This window comes from Apteryx rowi, unplaced genomic scaffold (genome assembly GCF_003343035.1).
Source record: "Apteryx rowi isolate R43461 unplaced genomic scaffold, aptRow1 scaffold_6, whole genome shotgun sequence".
NCBI lineage: Eukaryota > Metazoa > Chordata > Aves > Apterygiformes > Apterygidae > Apteryx > Apteryx rowi.
This window is the reverse complement of record NW_020450871.1, coordinates 916,823-931,790: the sequence shown is the minus strand read 5'-3', so window position 1 is coordinate 931,790 and position 14,968 is coordinate 916,823. Positions and strand designations below refer to the sequence as shown.

The window sequence follows — 14,968 nt, the reverse complement described above, 5'->3', positions numbered from 1 at the left end:
CAGTAACCAGGAAGTTACGATTAAACTGTTTTTTCTGGCAATGAGCATGGCATACCCAAAACAACCCATTCTCACCTCCCCCTGTCCCAACAACACACTGCAGGTTTGCGACAGCTTTGTTCAGGCAACTGCTCTGTGTCTCCATACAAATCCAGTCCCCCACCTCGAGTCTTGCAGCCAATTCTCACACGAGGAGGGCTTCAGGATCTGAAATCACCCCGCTTTGCTCAAAGTTGCCCCAAACTTTTCAGGCCAAACAGTTTGGGAGCCCAGAGGCATTTTTCTATTGCTTTAGGATTGTGTATCAGCCTCAGGCGATGCCCTGGAGGTCGTTCTGCTGATAGAGACGGCTTGGGCGAGGTGTTCAGAAGCTGGGCTCCGACAGCTCCACCGCTTGTTACCCCTGCTGTGTACCGGAGGCCACTTTGCAGTCAGGCACGTGGAGAAACTTTTACAGGTTTCACTTCAAAATTCTTCCTCTTTTATTGGGCCCAAGCTGGGCAGTGCCTGCGAGCAAAGCTGGCGGGAGTCTGATGATCTTTAGCCAAAAGCTTTAGAATCTTTATTGCCATTGGCTTTGAGATGGTTTAAAGCAAATCTTTTACAAGGTAAAATCCAATATAAACCTGCAGGCTAGAATTTTACTCTGTCAGGAACAAGGATGCAATTATCACAATTTACTTTTGTACGAGTGATCGTGGACAGACTCTATGCAATCCCTGGGCTTTCTCATGGCAGCCTGTCTCAGGTTTTCCCCCAGCACCCACGTCGGGAATATCCAAAGACTGACAAAGCCATATGCATCTGACAAAGAGTATCCGTGTAGAAACGCAGCCGCTGCGAGGAATGAATGCTTCTATTCAAAGGTGACTGACAAGGTGTATTTCCCAGTTTTAAGAGTTGTTGTGAAACAACTAGCCAGACAGAAAGCTGACAGCGACAGTTATTTCTGTGTTGGGTTTAGGCCCTCTCCACTGTACGTGTGAACTAGTTAATTGTTGCACTGTTGTTGTTCATGTTTTTCATCTGAGTATTTGCTTTTCTGAAAGAAAATATGCCTCACATAGCAAAGTCTATGGAGGTTACGAGCAGGTAAGTGGGGAGAAAACGAAGTCGCAGCACTTTGGGGGATTGTTTTGCCACAGTACCTAGCAGGAACTGTGATTCCTCGGAAAACTATGGAGAAGAAAATGCAAAGCATCGTATCCTGCCTTTGGACATACTGCGGTGCTCTGCCTGCCTCTCCTCGCTTCTGAAGGGACAGACTGCAGCAGAGAGGAGGATTACCCTTGGAAATAACTGTGACCTACTCCCAATTCTGCACTGGAGATCTGGGGAGAGCGCTGGATGAACCTGTGACCATCTACCTCACAGAAAACGAGCACGAGGATTGTCCGGCCTCATTGGGAAGCATTTTCTGCATCTTGTGCAGAGACAGCATGCAAAATTCCAGAGCACATCTTCAGACAACAGTTGAAAGTAATCAGTTTTTGCAAGAAAGACAAGCACAGAAAAGCAAAGCTTCCCATAGAGTGCCCAAGTGGAGATCTTCAGATGACTCACGTCCCCCTCCCACTGTGCAGCCCTTCAGCTCCAATCAGCCAGCAAGGACAAGCTGTCCTCAGCTGCCAGTGCTGCTTGCTGCCATCATGATGTTCAGACGAATGCTGGAAACAGCCTGATTTTTCTTTCCTCCCTTCAGACACTTAGAAGAAAGATCTACTTGCGCCCTATGAGATCAAACTACACATTTGGGGCTAAGTGCGGAGCCCTCTCCTTAAGGGAGAAACAGACAGTTTTTTTTTGCTTTTAGCCCGACAGTTTAAGTCTTTAGTTAAAGGTCCAGAGGCAAAACACAGAGAAGAAAGTTCTGCACGGGTTATTTGTGTTACGAGGTGGAGGTCTCGAGGAAATCAGCTTCCCGCGTACGCATCGCTGTGCACCATCAACCACAGATAAGAGGGGCCGTTTCACCAGAACAGTTCCTGCTCCTATGAATAACTCACAGCAAATAACTTACTCGGCATAGCCAGGCTCCGAGCCTTCGTGTCCTAACACACCCATGTAAACTTTCCACAGCTCGGGAGTCTGGAGAGCAACCTGCCAGCCTTGCCACACGCAGAAAGACGCTCGTATTCGTCACAAATCTGCCAGATTGCCTCACATGGTGTTTCAAGCTTGCTGAGAAACAGCCGGCTCTTCCCCCCGATGCCCGAATCGCCCCTTTGCCGCCGGGCCAGGGGCCCTCCCGGCACTCGGGTGGGTTGATCCACCGCGGCCAGAAACCCGCACGGCGCCGCGGAGAGAAAAGCACGGCGGTGGCGCTGGGCAGGGCAGCCCCGCACTCACCTGCTCGTGGTACTCGATGCCCATGCTCAGCGTGTTGATCAGAATGGCTATCATGATCCCGCGGTTGAAGTACTTGCTGTCCACGATCCTTTTCAGCTTGTTGCCGAAGGCTTTCCAGAGCCGGGCGACTTTGTTCCTCTCCTTGGGCTTCTTCTTCCTCCTCTTCCTCCGGCCCCGCTGCTGCTGGAGCTGGTCCCGCTGGTCGCCGTGCCGCAGGTCCTGGGTGAACTCGTAGACGCCGTTGCTGTCCGAGTCGTAGCTGTCGGACTCGCTGAAGGCGAACTCGGGGTCCTCCAGGATGGTGGCGCAGAAGGGGCAGTTCTGGAGCTCGCAGGTCAGCGTGCCGCCAGGGGGGCCGGGCAGCGGGCAGGCCACGCTCAGCCCCGAGAGCCGGCTGGGCGTCCGCCGCAGACCTGCGAGGGGGACAGACGCCGTGAGCCGCCGCGGCCGACCGACCCTCCGTTCCCCTCGCCCCGACCCCTCTGCCCGTCCCTCGCCCCCACCACAGGGCCTCTCTCCACACGGCGCGGCAGCCATTTTGTGCTCCGCTGTCGGGGGGAAGGCTGGCTGGCACGCCGCTCAGTTTCAACTGCTTTTGATTAAATCTCACCAGTCTAACATCATTAGCGGTGATCTGAGTGCTATCAAGCCGCTACGTGTGATTTAGACAGCGCTTCCATTTTGGTGCTAACGAGGAGGGAGAGGGGAAAAACGGACCAGAGGTGGCTACGGACGGGGGTCTCGGCTCGGAGAGCCGCGCAGTCCCTTCGGTCTCCTTCACCCCTCCTTCTGCACTTCAGCTTTTAATAAAGCTCAGGTGAGCCCATGCCTCAGGCATAGGATTTGGTGTTCAGGGTATTTTAAAACCAAACACATTGCCACGTATGTTTTATGGTGCGGCTGCCCTCACAGAACCGGGGTACAGAGACGATGTGGCTGAGCTAGCCCAGCCATAACGGGGGTTATTCAGGTGGTCGTTAGGTACCGAATTAATGGCAATTAATGAACCAAAAGGAATGCAATACAGCATGTGCACGATCCCACCTACAAAATGCCATGTAAGCGTCACCAAAAGCCTTCCCTGAGGTTCAGAGAAATAAAGTGCAGCTGAGATTTCCCCCCTCTGGAAGCGGCCGCTGCCCTGAAGCGGGACGGGGACGCCCAGGCGCATTTCGGGGAGACCAGGCTCAAGGCAGCGGCTGCTCCTGGCGCCGGGCCCAGGCATCTGGCGCTTGCCCAGCAGCAACAGTGCTGATTTCAGCCACTCCTGGCTGACACTTGGGGACGTCTTTAAAGAGAAGGCAGCAGAAAGCAAAATAAAACACTGGTTTGCTCGTATGCTTGCAAACGGCGTTGTGACAAGAATCAGAATATACTTTACTTTCCTGAATGTCACTCAGATACCCCTGGCCTTTGAAACAAGGCTGACAGCCTTGCGTGAGGGCACTGTCATTACGTCAAAGACGCTGAAAGGATCAGAAATATTTTCCCTCTTAATCAACCTGCGTGCGGCACCGGAAGCACTCTGCACATTAGCACCGTGTTTCCGAACGAGACCAGTCTGACGAGAAAAGACCACGGAGCGGCCACAGTAGCACGGATGGCAGAGGCCGTGGGCTCGCCAGGCGTCCTGAATGCTATCAAAGTGTTAAAAATTATATGAAAAGCACTGGCGCCGCAGATGTCTTCAAAATACCAGAGTCTCCTTGGCTGCCTGCTAAAATAACCTCACAGCATTGCAGGGCACGAGAACTCGGAGGAACAGGCTGTACTTTGGGCTGTTCAATTCCACAACAAAAGAAGGGGAGAGAATACTCTCCGCCACAATTGCAGCGTTCCCAGCAGACACCAACCTTGTCTCCAGCTGGGGCTGTGAGTGCCCTCACTGCTAATGCCTTGTTAATGCTCTCAATTATCACTCGTGTGCTCCCCTTGCACAAGTCTCGCAGTGAACAGACTCTGCCTGTTGACTTATGGGAGCGGAGGGGGGATTCAGGGAAACAGCCCTCCGTTTGCACAGAGACAGAGGCCAGGAGAGTCGGAGGGAACTTGCAAGCTCCCTTCACCTTCCCTGCCTGGCACAGGGCAGGGACGTAACGCAGCTCCTTTGCTAAGCTCAGGCTGGGATGTAGAAGCATCAGCTGGGAGCTGTGCCTAGCATGGCTACACACTCTGGAGCTAGCCTATTTGGCACTTACAGATCCTCGTGAACCCTGGGCAGACAAGTCCGTGCACAGCTGTACAAAGAGGGATGCTGTGCGGGAGCGAATGACTCCGTCCTGTTGGTGTGGCAGGGGCAGGGGGGAGAGCTCGGAGGAGCTGGAGGCGTGGAGGGGAAGACCTGGGCATAGACACATCGCGTGACAGGGTCTCCTGCTGGACCCTGGCCGACGTGCGTCCCCCCCCAGCCCTTGTGCTCTTTGCAGTGCCAGAAAACCTGCCCTTCACCAACAAACAGCTGCCGTGTCCACCCGCTTCACCTAGATAGGATTAAACTTCTGTGAGAGATAAACAATTCCAGGGGACTTGTTTAAAGCATCTTGGCATCCTCAGGGCTGAAATGCCTCTATAAAAAGAGGATACTATTTTTGCATTATTAATAACAACTGCATCCAGCCTCAGGCTTTCAAAGAACCACTGCAGGCTACACGAAAATCTCCCAAATCATTAGAATGGTCCTGGGTTGTTGCAGGTGTGACTGAGATTTGGTGCTTTCTTCTCTTGGAAAGAGTTCAGGCAACAGAGCCCCTTGTGAGCACAGAGGACTAAGCCTCTGCCTTGAGCAGCGCCTTCCAAGCAACGGCTCTTCTGCTCGTCCTTGGTTTCCCAGTTCCAGACTTCTGTTGTGCCTGGGCTTTTATCTCAAGGTAAATACACGTTCTCATAATAACCTTCATTAACTTGCATAGTTAAAGATGTACCAGTGATTCATATAAAGCCCTTGCTTAACAACGGAAGAACATTGCAGCTAACCTTGCTCCCTTCTGCCCTCCTGCTAAGCTCCGAAAAGTACAGAAATGTCTGCTGAAGGCAATTTCTATAAACAATCTGCTTTACCCTTTTGTATGGTCACTTAGAAAAAAATATTAACAAAGACAAGTCACCCAACCTATTTGGCAAGCAACCTTTACCGTGACTCCGCCTCAAGCTATGCTTGGTATTTTTTCAGCACATACATCACTAGGATAAATATTTGTATTTGTGCACATGCACATAAACAGTTTTGGAAAACACAGGCTCTGGAAAAAAAAAAAGACAATGAGTTTGGCTTAAAGAGATTGAAAAAAATAGAAAATAGCTCTTTCTGACTTTGTATTGTTTGCTTAAGACTCCTATTTTTCAGCATTTAGTTCCAGCTGAGAAACTGGAAACATTTTGCAAAATGGAAAGGTAAGTGTTGCATGTAATCATGACTTCAGCAGCAGATGATTTTTGTAAGAATGGAGATAAAACTACAATAACTAAAAACACTGGTGTGGCTGCAGTCTGCACAGACAGGGATGTGACAGCAGTACAATAGAGTTTCTAAGATCTAGGTATATTTCTCCTTCCTTTAGACTGAAGGGAGCTCTGAGTCTGCAATAACACTCAGCCCTACATTTCTTCTGCACGTGGGGAAAGAGGAGAGGGGAAGCCTGGTGGCCTGCAGCTCTGCTACACTGCTGCCCTCACACGCATCCTCTGAGGACTAGCACAGAGCAGGACCCTGCAGTGACTATGATCCTTCCTCCAAACTTCATGCTCCTTCTTGCCAAAAAGAAATCCAGAGGCTCAGGAGCCCTAGGGGTTTCTAGAAGCCTCTGTTGTGGGTTCCTTCTGTGCTATCCTGTTGTACATATCTTCCACTTTCTATACCTCCTATTTCTCCACCAGCTTCCACCTGCTCTTCCCTCTCAAGGTACCATCTCCCAGCAGCTGGGGTTTATCTGCTGCAGGGTTGCAGCCAGCAGATCTGTCATTCATCACAGACGAAATGCCAGGGGCTGCACTGACCTATGCTTGGGTGAGAACAGAGGGAGAGCCTCCAGGGTATCACTGAGCACATGAGAAAAGTTCAAAAATACATGCTTTGTGACCATGGGAAAGAGACCTCCAGCAGTGGCCTGAACTTGCTGCCTGGATCATCCCGCACCTTGCTTTACCCAACCACTGCAAATACAGGGACAGAAGGAATAGAGCTCCCAGCCCCTTAACCTGTCTTACTCCTGGCTTCCATACTCAGCTCTGACAGCTTTCACAATACAGCCTCCACCTCCAGCAGCCTCCTTGGCTACCATTAACACCCTAGCGTCTTGAGTACTTTTGTCTGAGGACCACTTTATTGGAAGATTGTGTCTTCCTGGTCCCATGTTCCAGTGAACCCTGAATCATAAGAACCCATGGAACTGCAGCTTTTTGGGGATTTCAGGTTCTTGCCTATCAGAGTAGGCAGGATGACAGGAAAAATGACGACTCAGAAAGAACCTAAATCAGAGAGCCGAAAGTATACTCTATCCTGATACCCAGATGTTACAGGGTACCATGGTTAGCATTGTACAGATAAGAAAAATGGAGGAAAAGGGAACTTTCCCCAAACCATTGGCAGGTCAATGGCAGGGTCAATAATGGGATCACGTATGATTCCTACCTGGGTTCCTGGAACAGCCATAGAGAGGAGAACATTAGCCTGTGCCAGCTCTTTGCTACTAATTACATCAAAGTATTTTCCCTTTGCCCAGTTCTCCTAAGCAAGAATATCAGTGCCTTTGCCCTTACCATGCTCTCCTACCAGTTGCTGCAGCTTCTCATAAGGATCCGTGCCCAAATTTACTGGGCTATTAACCATGGCCACAGGTGAATTACCATTCTTCTTTCCTTTGGGAACTGGAACGGAACTAGCTTTGCTAGTTGGAGAAGGCAGGATAGTAGGATAGTTCATGTTGCCATGGTTGGAGAGTCCAGTGGTCAGTTTAATGCTTGCAGGGGCATTGGAAGACTTACAGTTTACCTGTGGTCCTTCAACATGACAGTCAGCATGGTAAATGCTGTGCACAGACTCTGAGTCTGGAGGAGGAGCAGAGCTCTGCAAGTTGGGTGATGGAGAGGGAAGCATCAGTTGGCCTCCAGGTTTCATCACCTTGAGTTCCAGATCACAGATCTCAGGGTTGGAGCGTGGCCCCCGAGGGCTCCCATTGCTGATGTGATAGTGGTGGTGATGGTGGTGGTGGTGGTGGATGAGGTGGTGAATGGAGGTGATGCGCTTTTTGCCTCGGCGGCTTTGCCCATTTGTGGTGCTGTTGGGATTAACTTTTTTCCGGCGCTTGCTCTGCCAGTTGTTGTACAGGCGTATTGTCCGCCGTTTCACCTTCCTGAAGATGTGGCAGATATATTTGAGCAGCTCCTCATAGCAACTACCTGGCTCTGAGAAGCTGGCAATTGTGCTGTCATTGGAGAGATAACGGGCCCGCTGCTCCTGCATCAGCTGGTTCTCCCGTTGCTTTGTTTCAGAAAACTGTGTTGCTATCACAACCAGGCACAAGTTAATCATGAAGAAGGAACCAACCTGGAGAAAACACAGGGAAAGGAATTAGCAGCAATTTTACAAAGCAACACATGCACTTTGTCACCACGTGGACTGAAGTGCGGCTCTTAGAAATCTTAAGATTTCCAGACATGCCAAATCCCAGAGTCTGTTCACCAAATGTTATATTAACATGTGCCTGAGCTGCTAAATTTGCTCCTAAACCGTGTTGAGTTATTTTGGCAATAGTGAAGAAAGCTGTTAACAATAGCCTTCACCACTTTCCTCCCCCCAACAATGATCACATTTGCTACTAACGCAGGGTGTATGAAAAACAATGTAATCTATCACCACTGCAAAGCAGACCACTAGGAAATACCCAGCCAACCCACAAGGAAAGATGTTGGAAGTCCAATTCGTGCTGTACTGGAGCTGCCTCTTCTTTTCCTCTGTCATTTCATGCCCTGGTATAGCATACCCTGGTTTCTAGGACGCCAGTCAGGGTCCATATGTCCGTGAAGTCACCTTTCTCTTGTAGCTCCTTGTAACACAGAGGAATATATCTCCAGGAGGTTTGGTGCTCCTAGAAAGGCCTGATTAATTGCCTGTCTTGAGTTGACATGATCTTGAGTGATATCTGGTTTTGGAAATGTAGTCCCAAGGATAAGAATGTAAAGTGACCTAAGGCTGTGTCCTTCTCTCAGCTGGTAAGTCCACACACTGGCTTTTCACCACTTGAATTCATAAATCAGCCAAAGGAAAATGTCAAATATTCCCATCAGAGAATCAGCGCCCTTAGGCGTGAAAGGGACTGACGTCAAGAAAGTGCCACTGCCTACATAGCCAAACCTCTGTGCTGGGCTCAGTAGGAAACGTACGGATTTAATCTGGGCCATTGTCTGATGAATCCTCAGGGGAAACCAGCAGGAGATAGTCTGTAGTATTATTCTCCAATCTGTAATATCAGTCTGGATACCATTTGGAAAGCAGCTAGGGTGCCATTCCCAGCTCCAAGTGACTTGGGGATTAGTCAACTTCTGGCTTTTCTGCAAGGATCCATATGTAGAGAAGGGCTCAAGAGGGTGAAGAGGAAATCTCTACTATGCATGGCTCATTGCTAAAAGCTCAAAAATCACTGGCTTCAGAATGTTGTCCACTACAGGGGAACTCTCACAGTGGTCAGATCTACACCTTCCCCATTGCTGGTGGGGACCGTGGTGCTTTGACTTCACAATCCAGAGCTCCCAAGGGCTTCGAAAGCACAGAGATAATGATGGGGTTGTATATAAAGAATATCCAGCCACAAGAGCACTTTGAAGTGCCTCCATCTCATGTCTTACCTGACATCTACATGGTACTTTTCCCTCTGCTTTCTGTGCCCTCTGCCCTCCTCCTGACCTGAATGGTTGACTTTTCCACAAATGTAGCCCCCTGAAGAAGGCTCTATCCCCAATTCCATCCTAAAAAAAGAACCTTGCTAACATGGAATGAAAGCTTCAGAGGACAACCTCAAACTCCTCCAGGGAATAATACTATATATATATATTTAAAGGAATGACAGCACCTAAGACCTCAGAAAGATGCACTGCTATTACTACCATTATTTAAAATGCTCAGGTGAAGTTTAGCAGCTCTCTGAGGGTCCTTCATTGAAATGAGCTGTCCTCTGGCATGTTGAGGAGGCTAAAGGAAGAAAAGCCATTGCCTCTCTGCATTTTGGTCTCATTAGCAGTTGCTTGGCCGAGGCACAATAGTTAGGACGCATCAAGGTGACAAGACCAAAACCGGGAGAATAAATGGGAGGAGAAGACCGTATGGCTTGACAAGCTGTGACTACACATCACATGTGACGCTAAGAAGGACAGAGCCTGTTCTAGCCAATAATCTGTCTCCACAGCAGTAATCACAACCTGCATGATTACACTTTACAGCGGAAGGGAGGTCTCCCGTTCCGAATCCCAGCTAGCTCTCCTCTGTGAAAAGGCCAGGGAACAGCTTTACCCCACAAGCAGAGGGAATGGGAGTATCTCACAATTCATACTTACTATTATAAGCAATATAAAATATATAAAATTGTAAAAAGAATGTGCATCCATCACATAATACATGATGTCAACCCATCCTTCCAGGGTTATAACCTACAGGAAGACAGAGAAAGAAAGTGTAAGAACAAGAGTCAACCACAAAGTTTGTAAACATCAATCCTCTGCTAATGCCTGATACTCATCACTCCACAGCATCTCTCAGGATCCATCCAAACCTGCTGCACTTTTCCCAGATGGCTTAGGATAGCAGCAATATGTGACCAATGGACTGGCCTGAGGTTTCTACAAGAACCTGCCATGATTAAAATGATAAGACAATACAATAGGACATCTGAAATGCTGATTCTGAGCCAGCACAAAGAACTTCCAAGGAGGAGTTTTAACAAAGCAAAAGCCTCTCTGTGCAGAGATATGGGCTTTTACCTTAGCCTCCTGGTTTTGTAATGCTACCTGTAAAATTTCTAAGTTTTACGCCAACTTTATTTCTGCAAAACCCAGTTCTTTGCGATACCTACTGGCTCACTATTACAACTACATCACTAACATCATGGTGGAAAAGTAACTGAATGGAAAAGAGTTACTTTAATTAAATGGAGAATTGATTTCAGACTTGTTTTCTCAATATTCCTTCCACTAAAAAAGAAGCTGAGGATTTAATTAACACCACACAGGCTGTGTGCAGAGCAAAGCGAATGCTGCCATGTAATTTACACTTTTTATTTAGTTAAAACATACCAAACACTTCTAGTGTCATCTTGCTACTAGTGTTGGAGCTGAAACTCCAGCACGACTTCCAACAAAATCAAAGCTCCTGTCTCTGAATTCACTTGCACTGATGTGCCCTATTCACTATGCCCAGTGCCAGCCTTGGAAGTCCTAGCATAAAGCGAGGATTGCCTGCTGCCTCCAGTTGCAATGGCGTCATTCCTGATTTGAACCATGTTTGCAATGATGGAACTGAAATGCTGGTCTGCTCCAGCAGAGCATGCGAATTAGCTTGCTATGGATAAGGAAAGGATCAAGCTTAAATGGTGTAGGGGACTGTCTGTATGGAGAGCGGGGAAAAGCAGATCCATAAACTATTGGCTGTTGAGGCAGTGAATGGATGAGTTTCTTTTCACACATGGAGCATCAGAGGAAAACGCTTGCAGAGAAGGCAGCTATGATCCCCCCACCCACACTTTTCTCCTTTTTTTTTTTCTCACAGAGCTGAAAGAAGCATGAATCTTTGGCATATGATATCTGCAAGGGGAGAGCACTGCTGTAACCACAAGCCCTGGTACATATGGCCACCCTGAGACTGTCAGAGCACCTTGCATCAGCACACAGCTCATGGGTGCTGGGAAAGAGATGCTCCTGACTCCTCTCACTGTAAAGTCAACTGTGGTGATGTCTACAGAGAGACACCAATAAGTTCTCAAACCCACTTCCCAACACCCACTGTGCGGCTTGGTGGGCAGCAGCCCATCTTCAGTGCTGACACCACCTCTGCCACAGGCTGGCACATACAGTCCCACTCTAAAACCAATAAACATGGTCTGCCAGGAAGCAGGTAAAACTTGTCTCTGCAGCTGTTGTACTCTGTCAGCTTTGCTAGTGACTTCGAGCAACCAGGTCTGAGGACATGCTGGCTGCATTTACACAAATTGCACCCACCTCTCATGTTCCTCATTGCACGCACTAGATAACCCTTCATATCACATCCTCACTGCTGGCTGGTGATGCATCGATGTCAGAAAGCAACGCTAGGTTTCCCTAGCATGCATTTAACAAAAACGAAGGCATTGTTTTTGGTCAACACGAACCCCACAGATCAATCTGTGGTAGAAAGCTTTCAGCAGCAGATGTGTATTGTGTGGATGCAAGTGATGTTTTTCACTCCGGAATCTGAGAATAGGTTAAGCTGTCTGGGCAGACACTGGCAGTAATTGTTCTGTTCAGTGGTATGAAACGGACAGGCAGTCAAACCCAAACTGCCATTTTCTGCCTTTAGTTTAACATGGTTGAAACATTTATAGAAATCAAAGCTTTTCATCCACGTCCCTTGCACGTGTGGGCCGTGCATGGCAGACGATCATCTCTCGCGCTCAATGCTCGTGCTGTTCATGGAGAAACCAGGGAGATCAAGTTGGCAGGTGACACAATGCTAAACCAAATCACTGCCAGCTACCTAAGAAATTGTCTTTTCAGTGCTGTAGAAGTTCCCTTCTGTCTTCCACCTTCCCCTGCTCTGTTTAGACGGGCCTTTCAGAGTCAGGCTGCAACAGCTGCTGTAGCAGGTGCTCCATTCACTTACACTTGGTGATGAAAAATGAGCCCAGGGACCCAAAACATATTGGATACACCTCTTCACTGAATTTGCGTTTGGCTGGCAATCCTCAAATTGAATGTATTAAAACGATTAAACACAGAACCCTCTCTGCAAAAGGAGTTACCTGAGGGCTGCTCTGCTGTTGGGCTTCTGCAGGCACTATCAGCACCCGCCTGGGAAACAGCTGCTGAGCAAAGAGTGAGGGCCAAGCAAACATCTATAGAAGGTTTTTTCTTGCATGCTAGACAGCATTTTCAGTGAGAATCAATCAGTATACCACATTCCTCCTCTGGAGGGCTGAAAATGCTCATCCGGCTCCCAGAATATTTAAGATGTAATTAGAATTTGCATTATTTACTACTCACTTGTAAACCAAAGGGACATGGAAGGAACAGACAGACTGCTGGGCTTTTGTTCTCCTGTTTGGCATCTTTGTGGATTCATTCTTGGACTCATCACCCAGTATAAATGCAGCAGTACCTAGGGGAAGGATTCCTGAGCTGCTGAGTATTAGAGCGCACTAGCAGTCCTGTAAGAGAGTGTGCTCACAGACATCTCTCATCTTTTTTTAATCAAATAGGTCAGAGAAATGCAGGAGGACACACATACATGACCACCTGCCTGAAATGAAACCGTCTCTATGACTTTTCAGCCTATTCTTGCTATGCTAAGGACCTTTTTGTGCTGTCCTATAAAGTGCTGCAAATAACCTTAAATGTGTATTTTTACCTGATTTAAGATCCCATTGCATACCCCCAGCAAGGCCTTGGTATAAAGGGGAATTAGATACTTTGAATTTGCCAACAGCTGGTCTAGACACCATGAACTGAATTCAACTTTTTTTTGGAAGGAAGTCAAAGGCAAACTGCATTGATGCAAGATTCACTGCTGCAGTACAGAGTTTGATCCTAGACATTTATTCTCAGACCGGATGAACTCAGAGAGAAAGCTAAGAACTCACTCTATTTTCCCAACAACACTGATGTATTTTTTCAGCACTGTTTTCCTACTGTTCCTCCTTTGGGGCACCCTGAATGTAATATCACCTACTTCACTAAGCAGAAACGACTTGCTCTTCTCTTCAGTTTCCAGTCTGATTAATCCAGTTGACTACAGCTCCAGCATTTGGCCCTCCAAGCCCTTTATAGATGTCTTCCAAGGACCTGGAGCACCTTTCTTGTGCTTTCCAATCTCAGTAATCCATTCTCAGTAATTAAATTCTGTTCAAGTCATGGTCGTTCAGACAGACATATTAAACAGCCCCTCCAAATGTACCAGTTCAAAGCTTCCAATAAATGCAACATACAATTATTTATCAACAGAGATAAGGTGGCAAGAAACACGTTTTCTAATTCTGCTCTGATGAAAAAGATGTGCAAGGTATGTGGCATGCTAAAATCAGCAGCTGCAGGGAAATAGCTGAAAGATTCAATTAAGATGATTGGCAAGGTTGTCCTACAGGGTGCTGCCAACTGTAATCACATGCTGCAGACACACAGGGAAAGGAATAGTTGCCCTCCGAGCACAGGGAAAGGATTTTTGTCTTCGAAGGAGCGAGGTTCTGGACAGACAACAGAGGTGCTGTTCTAATCAACAGGGGATCCTGCATGATGCCCAGTGCAATTCTCCTTGGCTGCTCATTCAGTCCTTTACCTCTTGCACAGCATGGGAATGGATGGGATAAATCATTCAACTCCCATTAATATCTACATGGCTCAGTACTAAAGCCCTGAGTCTTGTGTCTGATCCTCTCTCCCATCAGTGCAAGGGCTTAATTGAAAGCTCACTCAGGTGAATGGAAAGACAGATTTTTGACTTCATTGATCTCTGGCTCAGAACCATCCATGCATTCCTCAATCATCACATTAATATGAGCAGGATGAGAGTGGACAATCAGGTTTTTTTTTGAATCTTCTGTTCTGTGATTCTGATTCTCTTGGTTTGCTCATGCCACAATAATCTGCTCTAACAAAGATGCTCCTCTGATTTATAGTAGCAGAACTGGGGACAGCATCAGGTCTTCTAGTTGAGCTAATCAGAATCAATCTAAAACTCCAGAATGAAAATCACAAGGGAGATGCAGATTAAAGACACTGGCAATTAACTTAGACCTCCTCAGTGTTCCCAGGGAGACAGGCGGTTTACTTTGTTTTTTTCTGGGGTCACTTGAAAGGTCTCTGCAGAACAATTTCGTTTACTATGTCAAGGAGCTTTCACCATAAAAATCCTTGTCGTTACACTCTGCCAAAATTTTTGCAAGTTCTTGGCTATAACCCATTCAAGAGCAGGTTATTTTTTGCTTTAGTGTCAGTTAAGAGAAAGAACAAAAGAATCACCCAGAAAAAAAAACCCCAACACCCTACAACCCAAACTACTTCAATTAGTAAAGTCAAACACTGAATTATTTTCTGTATATTATAAAGCACTAATGGTTAGTGCCAGATGGACTACTGCAGATAGAAATCAACTTGGAGGTGCCACTAATCAATGGAAGAAAGTTTGGAAAATTACTGTGTGAAGTGAAGCTGAAAAGATTATAAGAGCTGAATGCAGCTTAGCCCTGAGGCCAGATCTTTCTCATGGCAAGATTTCATTTCCATGATTACTTGAACAAACTTCACTTGTAGAGACATCCTCCCTAAGTATGGGAACCAAAATTATCATCCCCCGCTCTACTCAAAAACCCTAAAAGCCTAGCTCTGATGGCTTGAGAGATTTCCTTGGTGGTTGATTTCAGAATTGCAGGTCCTTGTTCAACGCAAG

The 14,968-nt window shown here is 47.4% G+C and overlaps 1 protein-coding gene across 1 annotated transcript in view; it reads right to left on the bottom strand.

The window, feature by feature from the left end:
• The window catches only part of CACNA1H (calcium voltage-gated channel subunit alpha1 H), a 253,608-nt gene that overhangs the window by 85,069 nt on the left and 153,571 nt on the right, over window positions 1-14,968 (bottom strand). The window contains exons 7-9 of the mRNA XM_026083083.1: window positions 9,895-9,987; window positions 7,105-7,891; window positions 2,350-2,762 (exon numbers count right to left, since the gene is read on the bottom strand). Of these exons, the coding sequence (XP_025938868.1) occupies window positions 2,350-2,762; window positions 7,105-7,891; window positions 9,895-9,987 (1,293 nt within the window). The remainder of the gene's footprint in view (window positions 1-2,349; window positions 2,763-7,104; window positions 7,892-9,894; window positions 9,988-14,968) is intronic.